Source organism: Cuculus canorus, chromosome 1, assembly GCF_017976375.1.
Source record: "Cuculus canorus isolate bCucCan1 chromosome 1, bCucCan1.pri, whole genome shotgun sequence".
In the NCBI taxonomy this organism is placed as follows: Eukaryota; Metazoa; Chordata; class Aves; order Cuculiformes; family Cuculidae; genus Cuculus; species Cuculus canorus.
The window spans coordinates 25,193,029-25,206,074 of NC_071401.1; the positions used below are offsets into that span (position 1 = coordinate 25,193,029).

General features: G+C 40.0%; 2 protein-coding genes across 13 annotated transcripts in view; one reads left to right on the forward strand and one right to left on the reverse strand.

Annotated features, from left to right (window-relative positions):
• Positions 1–13,046, forward strand: part of NBEA (neurobeachin) — a 498,960-nt gene that overhangs the window by 352,146 nt on the left and 133,768 nt on the right. The window contains exon 1 of one of the 12 annotated variants that reach the window (XM_054056423.1): positions 4,194–4,445. The exons of the other annotated variants lie outside the window; for them this stretch is intronic. The gene's annotated coding sequence lies outside the window, so the exon portion shown is untranslated. Of the gene's footprint in view, positions 1–4,193; positions 4,446–13,046 lie in introns of those variants that run through there. 12 annotated transcript variants of the gene reach the window in all.
• On the reverse strand, positions 1,126–3,271 carry MAB21L1 (mab-21 like 1). Its single transcript, XM_009568680.2, has one exon. The coding sequence runs from the start codon at positions 3,063–3,065 to the stop codon at positions 1,986–1,988; it is 1,080 nt and encodes a 359-aa protein (XP_009566975.1). The 5' UTR covers positions 3,066–3,271; the 3' UTR covers positions 1,126–1,985.

The following is a 13,046-nucleotide window of genomic DNA, read 5'->3' on the forward strand; positions in this document are numbered from 1 at the left end:
TTTTATGTTTATCGCTGTTGCTTTATTTCTTTGTTATTGCGCTGGGAAATGTTAGAAGAGAGAAAAGAGGGGAGGTACTTTTACAGACCTTGATTGTATTGGGGGGGGGAGGGGTGTTTCTGTAAAAATAAATAATTTCCAAGAAATTATTCATAAATAATTTTCAAGAAAAATGCTAGCGACCTTGTCTGAATAAGCTTGTAATAAGGTGGTTTCTCTTTGACGAATGATTTCTCAAACTCGGAACTTTCTTTGCAGTACTGGGGGAGGGGGGTGAAAAGCCACAATCGCCGGATCTAACGGTTTCGTTAAAGTGCACTCACTGGGAAGGGTTTCTGGTGGGTGCTACACAGGCGATCAGCCTCTTTCAGCACTTGTTGACTGTTAGGGTACAAGATCCGCGTTGTTATCTGGCGTTTTGATCTTAAAACCGCTTTAAAGAAATGCTTAGTTGGAAGGACCAGGTAATGCAGTAAGGAGAGGCAATTTGGGGTCTCTTGTAGTTTTGTAGGCACGCGCATGTTATTCCCTCTGAATGCCCTGGGAGAGCAGGGGCTTGATTTCTGGGAGTGCAGCTGGCAATTCTATCACATTCATAACGGATTTGTAGGTCAGAAGTAATATTGTTGTTCGTTTTATTGGTGCCGGCTTAAACCTTTCACCTATAAATTTTATTTTCTTCTTTATTACTACTTGTGCCAAAATGCTAGTTTCGTCAGGCTCCCTGCTTGCTCGGTACACTCACTGCTCCAGGGATATGGTGTGTTTCCTTAGCTTTGTTCAAAACAGAGCAGAAACACATCAGCGCCATATAGTAAACATTTCAAAAACTGATTTCATTTCTGACGGCTAAAAAAGTGTTACTGCATTAATAACTACATCGGTGTCTGACAGTTGCTGATGATCATCCGGAGCTAGATTCTAATGTGTTTGTACCACCAATATTTCCCTGTTCTACAAACCTACTCGAAATGCAAAAATCGGGCAGCTGCCCTTAAGTTTTCTGCTTTGCATGATTTAAGCAACTATCAATAGAAAAGCAAAATTCGCGAAACATAGCTGCCTCTGTTTTTTTTCAAGTAGAAAACTTGATCCCGTATTGAAACACTTACCCATATGCATTTTACTTCATTTATTAGCTTGTAATTAAATAAATCAGCAACAGAAATTAAAATCTAAACCACAAAAGGTAATTATCCAGTGTATTTCAAGTGCATTTTCAAATATATAATTCCAATATTCAAGCGTTATTATATAAGCAGAATCCAAATTTCTTTCGAATATATTTAAATAACATTTCAAGTATATTTATGGAATGTTAGAAATAGAACAAGCAATATATATGAAACGAAAAAATGTAAACTTGTTAAGTTCAGACACTTCATAAGACAATTAACAAAAGTACCATGATAAAATCTACCTTCTTAAATGGTATCTTCTCTTTAGCAGAAAATGTCCTTGAAGTATCCAAAATGGCAATTTAACTTCTGTTCACCAAATCACAAAACACCAACATCCACAATTTCAAAGACAATGTGAGATCACAATATTTGATACAAATTAAAAGGTACATTAGGGTTTGTTCAGGTGGCATATCCAAATAGCTTTTACTCACAGAGGGTTTACATAAAAATACCAGGTTTTCTTATAATCCGTTGGTAGCGTTTCTAGGCAGAACAGTCACAATCATGTTTAATTACGGCCAATTTTTTTTCCGGATAATATTTTTTCTTTCTTTTTTTTTTTTTTTTCTTTTTACCCCCCACCCCCACCCCGGGGAACCGCAAAACTGTGGCGAAGATTAGAAGAACGATACTTGCTGTTCTGATTTGTTTTTCTTTTTGAAGAGCCTAAGCTATATTCCTTTTTAAAAGAGAATATTATTTGCATTGTCAAGTGGAAAGATTTGACTTTTCGAACAGGCAGCTTGAACTTCATCGGGGAATAAACAGATTTCTTGGTCGGGCCGGTTTTATAGTTCCCCTCTAAAGTTTCTCCAAACTTTTCGGGTTGGTAAGTATTTCCCTAGCCAGTCGCCACGTTTGTTTAGCCGCGTTTTCCAGGGCCGAGTGAGGTTTGCCCTGAAAGAGGTCTAAATTGGGCAAGAAGTAATGCGGGCACCTCCTGCACTGGAGGCAGGAGATGAGCTGCAGTAAAATCCCGTTGAGCCGGTCCCCCAGGCACGACTCGTCCCAGTCCGACTCGCGGGGATGCTTTTCGCATTCGTATGAAACCAGAGTCTTCATGTGATAATTATTCAGGGGCTGTCCCGGCAGCTCCAGGTGGCGGTCCCGTAAGGTTTTGAGGATGGAGAGGCATTTCTTCCTGCAGCCGCCCATCTGCAGTCTGTTCTCGGCTTCCGCGAACTGCAGCACCCAGGCATCGCTCTCGGCCGAGCTCTGCTTGCCGGCCAGCGAGTGGCACTCCTTGGACAAGAGGTTGAAGCCTTCCGCCTTGACCTCCGCCACCCTGTTGGGTCCCGGCCAGGGGATGTGGGGCAGCGGCCAGTGCGCAGCGCTCCGCGGCCAGATCCCCGTGCACTTGAACGCCGGGGTGATCTGCACCACGTACCTGTCCCTGATCCTCAGCTTCACCTCGCTGGTGTCCGCCACCATCTTTACCACGTCTCTGTAACTGCATTTATCCACGGCTTGAGCCACCAGAGTCTGAAATCTGGACCGGATTTTGCGAGCGGAGAGGTAGCCAGACGCCGTGATGAACTCCACCCAGAGGGACATGCTCCTCTTGCGCCCGTCGCTTAACTTTAACACAGCGCAGCCCGGCAAGGAGCCGTCGTCCACGAAGTTGAAAACCCCCATTTGGTTCAGATACAGCACGACTTCAAACTCCGTGGGAGAGATGACTTCCAGCCCCTCGTAGCGATTGTCCATCTCGTTCAAGGAGCTGATGAAGCGAGGCTCCTGCACCTCCACCTCCTTCAGCACATCCGACACCACTTTGCAGACTTCTCGGATTGTTTTGGCGATGGCAGCTTTCCTGGCTTGGCATTTCTCGTTGTAGTATTTATTCAGATGATACACCAGCTTGGCCTGGGCCGCGATCATGTTGGGGCAGAGATCCGGATTGTAAACCGGAGTCTCGCAATAGGCTGTGGGATCCAATGCGGCTGCTAAGGCTGGAGCCAACTTCAGAGGAGAAACGGGCTGCCGCACTCTGAAATGTAACAAATGTTTTCCAAAACGCGCTGGGGCTGCTGCTCCTCAGATGCTCTCTTCCTGCTTTTTTAGATCAGCCGTCTTGAAGTGTGTGTGCCGGGGGGGGGGGGGGGGGGGGGGGAAGGGGGGGGAAGGTGGGGGGAGCGGGCGGGGGACTGGAGGGGGCGATATTTTTTTTCCTCCCCCTTTTTTTAAAGGGTCCGTGAGTGAGAGGAAAGCATCGAGAGCTGCACCTTCCCCAGCAGCAAGAAAAACAAAAGTTGCACTGAGACACAGCGAGGCTTCCAGTAGTCAAAATAATAAAACCTCTTCGTATTTATTTATGTTTTCCCGTAGTAATCACCGTGTGTGTGCAGGGTGGTTAATCAGATGGTGGAAAAGAAGTGCCGTGTGTGTGTATATGTCAGAAGAAGCTGGCTCTTGGTTTGTATAAGAGCCCAGATGCACTCGTGTGGAAATTATAAAGGCAGGGCCAGGCAGGCGGGCGGCCAATCGCCACTGGGCTCGTCACTGCAGCCTCTTTCAGCTCAAACCCGGCTAATTAATCCCTCTCGAGGAGATAGATATGTATACACAGAAACACACACACACACGCACGCAGGCACATATAGAAAGGTAGAAGGTTACTGGCAGACAAACCTCCCCGGTCATCTGTACTCTCGGAAATCAAGAGAAATCGCTCTCCTTTGGGTGTAACTTGAAGGGTATTGACGTTTCGAAAGGACTTGGCAAAACTGTGCTGCTCCGCGCTGAATCCCTGCGTGCCTCCCGACGGCCGAAACGGGAATGCAGGTGTATTAGTGGGCATCCATCAACTAGGGAGCTACAGACCGGGCTCGCTCCTGCAGGAGCACAGGCGTCAATTCATTAACTCACACTTGGCGTCACATCATGCTGTCTTTTCCTCCTGATAGTTGTCTGTAACTGCAAGAGAGAAGTTTGAGGTTTTTTTTCTTCTCTTTTTTTCTTTTTTTTTCCTCTTTTTTCTTTTCTTTTTTTTTTCTCTCATGAACCGGCCAGTGAACAAGACAGCAGATTCACGGCAAACTTAGTGCCCTTTGGAATAAAATATTACGCAAAAGTCCGCAGTTTGTATTGTTTTAAAAGATCATCCGACGGGCTCTAATCGATTTCGAGCTTTAATGCATTTCGGCATTGTCTCTGCCTTGCTTTTTGTATTTGTACCTTATGACGGGAGAATCAATGGCTAAACGTATCTGTCAGGTCTTTTTCACGTTCCCTCCAGAAATCAAGTAGCAGACATGAACGGTAAATCTCATTTGCCAATTCTTAGCTTGGTTTTTCTGTTCCGTCTAGCGCTGTAGTATATTGTGAAGAGTGGATGTTCAGCTGCTTTTTGAGGCGCTCTAGAAGTATCTATCAATTTCAGACCTGGGCGGTTTATGGTATAGCCAGCTCCGCTAGCAAGCTGCGCTGAGTAAAAGCGCACACGGGAGGGACGCTAGCGACTGCAAACATGCTGGCACGCTACTCATCTGACAGTCGGGGGGTTGTGTGTGTGATGTGTAATTAGCAAATTTCTCCTTCGGTACCTTAAGTGTTAGTAATCAGGACCTTTACTTGCAAATAAACTGAAGTAGCAAACTCTTTTGTCGCATTCACTGAGCGTCGCTTCCGAACAACCCAGAATTATTTTATTTTTTTTAAGAAACACAAATCCCATCAGCAAAGCTTTTAATCGCTTGGAATCTTTAATCTACTGTCCGATTGCTAATTCTTAGAAGTAACTGTCACGGGCACAACCATCCCCAAGGAGATGTTGTAACGCAAAGAACACTTCACGACGTTTATTCAGCGTGTTAATGCGACCAAGTTTATTGCACGTAGCGAAGGATTTCTGGCTTTGCCCTTGGCTCGCAGGGTCCCGCGTTCCTGCGGGAGCATCCCGTGTCGCTCCTTAGGAGCGAGCTGCTGCGGGAATCATAATTTTCTGCCTCTTATGAGCCCGGGGTAAGGCTACGTTGGGGGGGGTCTCGCTGAGAAACTGCGACAGACAGGTCGCCCCGAAGCAGCTTTTCCCTCTTCCCGCACGACACCGGAGGGGCGGCCGCTTTCTGGGCCGTTGGAGCAGAAGAGGAGCTCGTTTCCTCGCGGCTTTTCTCCCAGCTCCGGGCGGTTCCCCGGCGCCTCCCCAGCGCCGCCTGGGGCGGGGGATGCCCCGCTCGGTGCCGGCGCCTGCCTCGGCGGGGGCGGCTTCTTTGCTATTTAAATAAGAAAGAGCCCCTTCCCCGTCAGGTTCCGTGTATAAAACGAAAGTTAAAGCGGGCGGACAAAAGGTTGTCCCTCCTCTGGTCACCCCTTTGCTGTGCTGGGGGCACCGGGGCAGCTCCCGTCCCTGCGGCTGCACCGGAGCCGCGTGAAAGGCATCGGGCGAGGAGGTGTTTATTCTTGCCCCACGGGTTTTAGCTCGGTAAATCCAGTTTCCAAAGGCGAAAGGCGATAGGTTGTACCTTTCAGCTGTCAATAGTCTTCAGTTTTCATAAAGTGGCCGGATTCATTTAAATGTAAAAATACGTCTTATATCCTAAATCGGAGCTTTCAGTCTATAACGCTAAGATTAACCCATGATATCAAGTAGTGCAGCCCACAGGGATTTACTGGATCTTGGTGGCTATGGAAATACCAGCCTTAGCCTTGGCTGGGTGGTATTCAACACCAAAGGTTGCTGTTAACTTCACTACGTCATTTCATTTCACGTATACCCAATAAACATTTCTTAGTTTGAAAATCTGTGGATTTAGGCATCGCTGGCACCGATCGGCCTCTGAAATATAACTGCTAAGGCGATCCGAACGTTTAACGTGACAATAAGTCGATGGTTCTGTTTAGATTCCGAAAATTATTATCTATCTGACTATATGTGATATAAAATATGAATATTTTTGAAGCTTCTGACCACATGCTGCAGTTAGTTTTTCTCTATAATTATTAATGTGTCCTTCATAAATTATAGAAGGAAGGAACACCTTTTCATCACTATGTCTTATTTTTATATATATTGAGTTGCTGTGGAAAACTGAGATTAAAATCACCTCATTAAAATTATGATTGATCATTTGTCATGATAATGGTACCATATGATATTGGTGATTTTTACCAAATAACTGTTTTCTAGATATTTTCCCGTAATTAGGGGGTACTATAGCAGCATTTGTTGAACGCTGCTTGTCATTTCAAATCTTTCAAACTACAGTGCCTTGTCGTGTAGTGCTCACATTAGCCAAAATGCCAAATGGTATTGAAAATCTTTGACTGCAGGTACTTGACCACGTCCCCAAAAAGGCCATTTTGAAAAAACAAACAAACCCCCCCCCCCAAGCGCAACAAAAAAAGTGAAGTCGCTGTATATAAATTTCAGCAATAGTTCCTTTTCATATGGTGGAAAGTGTGAGCTGCAATGCATGTGTAGATACTATACACAAGAAGTACTTGCATTTATATCGCTTTATATTTCTTAGTATATAGTGATAGTTCTTCCACACGCAACTGCTCATGAATTTTAAAGTTTTATTTTTTAATATCTGCCTATTGCGCTAGGGAGCTGGGGAGAAAAATGAAGCTGAGTTGATTAAATTATTTATCCCTACTGCTGAAGTGAGTTTGAAGGCTCATTGAATGTATCTGATTTCTTGGCTCCTCTTTCTCCCCTTCCCCCTTCAATTCATCCTGGTTATTTCATCCATATCATCCTGCCAGCAACAATAAATTAACTTTTTTTCAAGTAGGAAAACTAAAGACAGATATTTGTGCCATGTTTGCTTTAAGTGTCAGATTATATAAAATAGGCAGCATCATTTCTTTGTGTGATAGCAGTTGATGGTACCTGCAATTTATATTATTATTTGGAGTTTTCTTTTTGACTACACTATCAAATTTAAAGAACACATAAAAAGTTAAGTTTAAATGTAAGTTGCTATAATGTTTGCAGAAGTTCAATTTTAATGATGTTATACCTTTCATTGTTTTAGATATAAGTTTCTGCATAATTAGGCATGCGAACATTTTTCTTGTTACCTACGGTGTTCTGCATATTTATTTTTTAAAAAAATGTGATATAGCTCCCTTTTGCAGCACGCAGCATTCATCAGTACTAAACTTAATATGGGTGTGTATTCTCATTACAAATAAAAAAAATGTGAAAAGAGTTTGCATTAGTGTGGGACTTGGTCATCCTGGGTCATATGGCTGAACTGTTAATGCTTTAAATTCCTCTAATCTATAATCTGTTGAGAGGAAAAAAGCAATAATTGATTTGTTTTCTTTAAGATGTCACATCTCAAAAGTAAACATGGAGCAGACACAACTGTAATTTTAGCTAGAACTGCAGAAACATTCAAGCAGGGAAAAAATGCCTTGAATTATTCATTTGGTTCACTTCTCCATCAGCTTCTCCAAAGCTAGACATTCCTTAAAGTGCAGAGTTTTATTTAAGCATTCCAGTATGCTTTCTTTTTTTTTTTTTTTTTTTTTTTTTTAAATATCGCTTGTTTGGAGAATGCTGTTTTCTGCTGAATTACGAGAGGAGTGTGGAATCAGTGGGGATTAGCGCCTTTTAATCTACTACATCTGTAGTGGGTCATCCAACACTGCAGAACTCTCATTACTCTCTCATGCTGTATATGATTAAATGACTGAAAATATTCAACATTGACCTTGAAAATAAAGCTGTATATGTTAGATGAGCAGCTTCCGAAGACTTCACATCGGTGCTAACCATTCCCCTTGGTAACTTCTAGCCCTGAAATATGTTGTCTGGAGAGGAGTAGAGTATTAGAAAGCATTAGATAGAAATGAAGTGTGGGAGCATTTGAAATGGATCATTATATAAATTATGGCATCACTCAGCTTGTTCGTGCTACGTTTTTAGCGTAACCGAACATCATTCTAGCCCAGTCAAAGTGGGAGGGTGGTATGTCTTGAACATACTTATTTTTGTGACTAGTGTTCTTGCGTAAACCAGTTTCATATTGACTAGCAAAAGCAAACTAAACTATATAATCTTGTAGATACCTGCTAGAGCTGTTGAAATCACCAGAGAATGTATTGCTTAACATCTTTGAACACTGGCCGACATAAATTTATTAGTAAACACCATCTTTTCATGTGCCTTTTCTCACATTATATGTTTATTGCTAGTTTTCATGCTGCCAAGACTTCGGGCATGTTAAGTCCATCCAAGTGAAAACAAAACTTATCCTCTCCCCTTTCAATAGCACGGGTATGGTATATTAGCAGTGTAACTCACTTTATCTTGATTTAGCTATAAAAAGACATGCCTGACATATTTCAATGTAGACTTCTATTTTTTAAGGTACTGTATAGCTCTTTGATATTTTCTTTCCAAATAACGGTGAAGGGAGGAGTTGAGTGAGTTGGTGTAAGTGATTAATACATTTCATTGAACCTTGTGAAGGCTCTGATCCTGCTAATGCACACACGGTTAGCGAAACATTCGTCTGGTTCTGGTGAGATTATGGGCTTCTTTGGGCTCACAGCTGAGTGCATGGACAGTTATTTGCAGGATCAGGGCCAAAGCAGGATAACACTTGGAGGTTAACTTTTGAACAGGATGAAATACAGTGTGCTTTTAAAATATCGAATGCATCAAATGCATATGTTGGTGAGGAAATATATTTTTGGCCCAAATATCTAGTCTTCTGTCAAGCAGAACTTCTCTATTAATGTCATGGTTTTAGCAATAAGGTTGAATTAACTTCTTAAGAAAGCACTGTGCTGTTTTGTCCATGTTTTGATGGACATGCTCCCACAAAAATACACTCCCTTATCTGCTGTAATGTCTTTACAAGGAGGGTGAGGTTATTCAGAGTAATGAGTGAAAGATTATGCTTTCAAAAATTTCAAAATTGTACTTTTGCATATTCAGGACTATTTCTATAATCCCAAGGGTACAGAATCTTTTAACAGTCTTAAATATGAGTAACCGACTTGCTAAAAACACTTATTCATTGTTCCTAAAGATGTCCTGGCTATTACTGTAGTATAAACATGTCAACCAACTTATTATTTAAGGAAGAATGGAAGAGATCTGTTGAGGAAAAACTTGATGCTTTGACCTTTTGGCCTTTAAAATGTATTGATTTTTGCACCACCACTCTGAACATTTTTTTCTTAACTGGTGAAACATTGTCATTGCAAAGCATAACATTTTATCTGGGAGAGAATTGAGTCTCTTATTAAGGGCTGCAAATTACTCTAGTTCTTCTCTTATTTGGGTTTCAAAATTTAACCTGGATCACCTACCATCCTTCCTACCATTTTTTCAGCCCAGCAGTTGGACAGAATGTACCAAACTGAGTCCTTTGTAGCATAAGGCCACTGTCAGTGGAATGAGCAAAACTACAGAAGTAACACGTAATGTCATAAATCTCCGATATAATCACTGAAAGAGAAATATTAGAGACTTATGGAAATACGTTTATCTTAAAGAAATATTATTTTAGATTTTTCTTAATATTAGGAACATATTTTCCATTTGGGCATGTTATTGTTTATGACATATTAGTTGTATTGAAAAGAAGAAAAAAGATTATGGTGTATCAGGGTGGCGACAATATTCTGTCTTAGGTCTCGTTCGTTTTCGGTGAGCTGAAGGTGATCTCTGTATTACTTCATGTGTCTGAATCTTTTTTTATTTATAGTTTCAGTTGTTGCAGAATAATTGCTTTCTAAAATAAAAGGAAACTTCCAGGGCAATTTTTTTTTTAATCCTCGGTGCTTTTAGTGGGATGGATTTATTTCTGTTGCATGACATACTCAAAATACATGTCAATCCATGACATATCAAAAATGGACTGTAAATATATTCTTTACCATTTTTTATTTGGTCATTGCAGTGGTAATTTTAAAGTTCTGCAGTGTGTAGAGGCCCATTAAGAGAGAAATCAATGTGACTCTGCCTCATTTTCAGTGATTTTTTTATGATCTCCATTGCTTGTTTTCTTCTTCAAATTAGTTACAGGAATGATATGGCTAATTTTGGCTACATGTTCTTTTTTTTTTGGTGTTTTTTTTTTTTTTAAATAACCTTATGAAATGGAACAATTAAACAATGCAGAACTTGTACTAGCGCTCTGAAGCACACAAGATTATATCATGTATGCTAGGTTGTGCCATAATGTTTGCAATCTTCAGCTACACTTCAGGAGATCGTGTCTTTAAGTAGGTAAAAAATGACAGCAAGTATGTTGGACAACAGTTTTCTCATTATATTCTGTGAGTACATTCGTTATGTATTATTAGTCCTTAATTGTAAAGATTAAATAATATAGTAATTTATCTTGGCAAACCCATTATTTATAATCTGTACCTTATAAAATTGTGTGGATTTGTGTGAATATTTTCCTTCTACGCATACTATTCATATTTTTGACATAGAGGGTGAGGAAAAACTTTTCAGGTTAAATTTATAGCTAACCTAATCCACTCTTGATAGACAAACTGCATATCTTGATGGGGTAAAAGAAGACCTCAGTTCCCCACCCCCCAAAATTCAGTTCTTCATTTGTTTTGTTCACCACGCTGCATTAACACAGTTTTCCCTTGTGTGCGTCTGCCAGTGTACAATTTAGCCACGGGCATCTGTAGACCTTGTGGTGATCAGTATTGCAGGCAAAAGCCATATGTGTTTAAATAAAAAAAAAAATCTCTTTATTTCATTTGCTGTTTTAACTGGATGGATAACTTTTGTGCCTCAAGACAGAAGAAGAGAAAATACAGAAATAATTAATTGCCTCTATTCTTGAGGCAGTTTCATTTTCCCTCTCCAATATGGAATGCTTGTCAGCTTCCCTGATAAATGACTGCATGTATTTGCATAGATTTTACATTAACACAAAAATTAGTTTTATTTGTGAAAAACTAGTTTACATAATAATGCAAAATGTAGCATTATGGTTTATGTTTTCAAATTTGAGGGACTCTGGTGAAATGATTTTATTCTTCATTTTTAAAAAAAAAATTGTTTGATTGTTTTTAATGTCAAGGCATACTAATTTTTAGCTTTGTGTTTTGTTTCTATAAAACTAAACAAATCACGGTCTTCTAACGTTTATAAATAATTTCTTCAGTCTTTCATAGATTAAATAATTGATGATAGTATGAAAATTACTTCATGATCTTTTAACACATTTCATTTATTAAATACACTCTGAATATGTTTGCAAAATCTCATGGAACTGTTCTAAAAAAATTGTGGCAAACTTAGTTGTTAAATGCACTCTAAGAATATACGTTAAATTTCTAACGCTGCTATGAAAATAGTGCTCCATCAGGTATTCTCTTAAAGCATTAATGCACTACATTAGCTTATGTGCCAGTGTCGGACTATTTTTTTCCCTATATCTAATAACCTGTCTGTTTTAAGTAATTAGGCATTCCTAGCTTGAAGTGACAGTATACCTCTAGTTAAAAACTGTCTTATAGTCATGATTTGTCATGTCCCTAAATAAAATTTATATATCGATCAGTCTGAAATATCTTTGAAGGAAAATATACTGCCCTAATTTTGAGCCACTGGTAGTTATTTTCAAGTGACATGAATTGGATATTTGCCCTTATAATAAAGCTGGTGTCTTGTTGTCTAAAGGCAACTGCTAATTGTACATCAGCCTCTTCTCCATGCCAAAGAAAATACAGATGCATCCACTGCTGTTATTTCATGCTGTATAACAAAAAGAAAATATTGCTCCTTATGAAGCATGCTATACTTAATAGCGACTTAAGGTAAAAGAGTGCCTTTGCCACTTCTTGAATCTGGGACACCCTAGGTGCCAGCTGTCACTGCTCAGCTAATGATGACAAATGCCCCTCTCTATGCAGATTGCAGAGCTTGCAGGCTGCTATGAAAGGCAGTCAGATTACCTTTCTTCAGATAGTAACTTAACCTTTTAAACTCAAGTGTCAGAATGAAATTATTAGCTAGGATACTTTCAATATCTGTTTCTTTAAAAAAAAAGAAAAAAAAAAAAGAAAAGAAGGTGGCAGTGACTTCAAATAATACCATAGCAGCTCAAATTCACAAATTGTTCATGCCTCTCTGATGTTTTAAAAACAGGAAATTGCTGCCACTGTGCCTGTGAGCACTGTGTGGAGTTTGCCAGCATTGAATGTACGAATACTGAAGCTGACCTCTTGGTTGCACTACACAGAAATGGGGCCAAGTGGGCAAAATCCTGTCCTTACTTACATCCACATAATGTTACTGATGCACAGATGTGACAGATCACAGGTTAACTGATCCTATTTATAAAAGACCTTAATTGATCTTACATATTGGGGATATACTTGGTTCTCTCCGTGCCACTTTATGTTAACCACTCTAAATCTATGAACCTTAGAGTCTACCTGACAAAAATAAAGTATTTCCTTCATGGATATGAGCAGTTTCACAGAACTCAGGGTTGTGGTTAATGTTAAGTTACTAATTTAATATATCCTTCAGTCAGAATTTTGGAGTTACTTTCTGCGTTGTTTCAGAGGTAGCTAACAGATGTGAGGATATTACAAAGTTCTTTAACAGCATGTCAGAAACATAACGCAGTGTAAGCACCATATTTACCATGTGAAGGTGCAGAGTGCTTTTTGAGTGTGTACACATAGGTGTATGTGAGTTTTTATGTGGTTCTATTTGTATGTGTTTACACACTTGAGTACAGACGTAAATAGACACATGGGCTTTCATATCAATATATGTACATATGCGTTAGCCTATTCATGTAACATCCAAAAGTATACTTTTCCGTGTTTATATTATATTTATGAATATGTTTAATTTGCACATTATATTTGCCACTAAATCAGGCTGTACAGTGAGCCATGGATGAATAACAG

Coding starts and splice junctions, on each gene's coding strand:
- MAB21L1 (XM_009568680.2), bottom strand. CDS start 3,065: ATGATCGCGGCCCAGGCCAAGCTGGTGTATCATCTGAATAAATACTAC.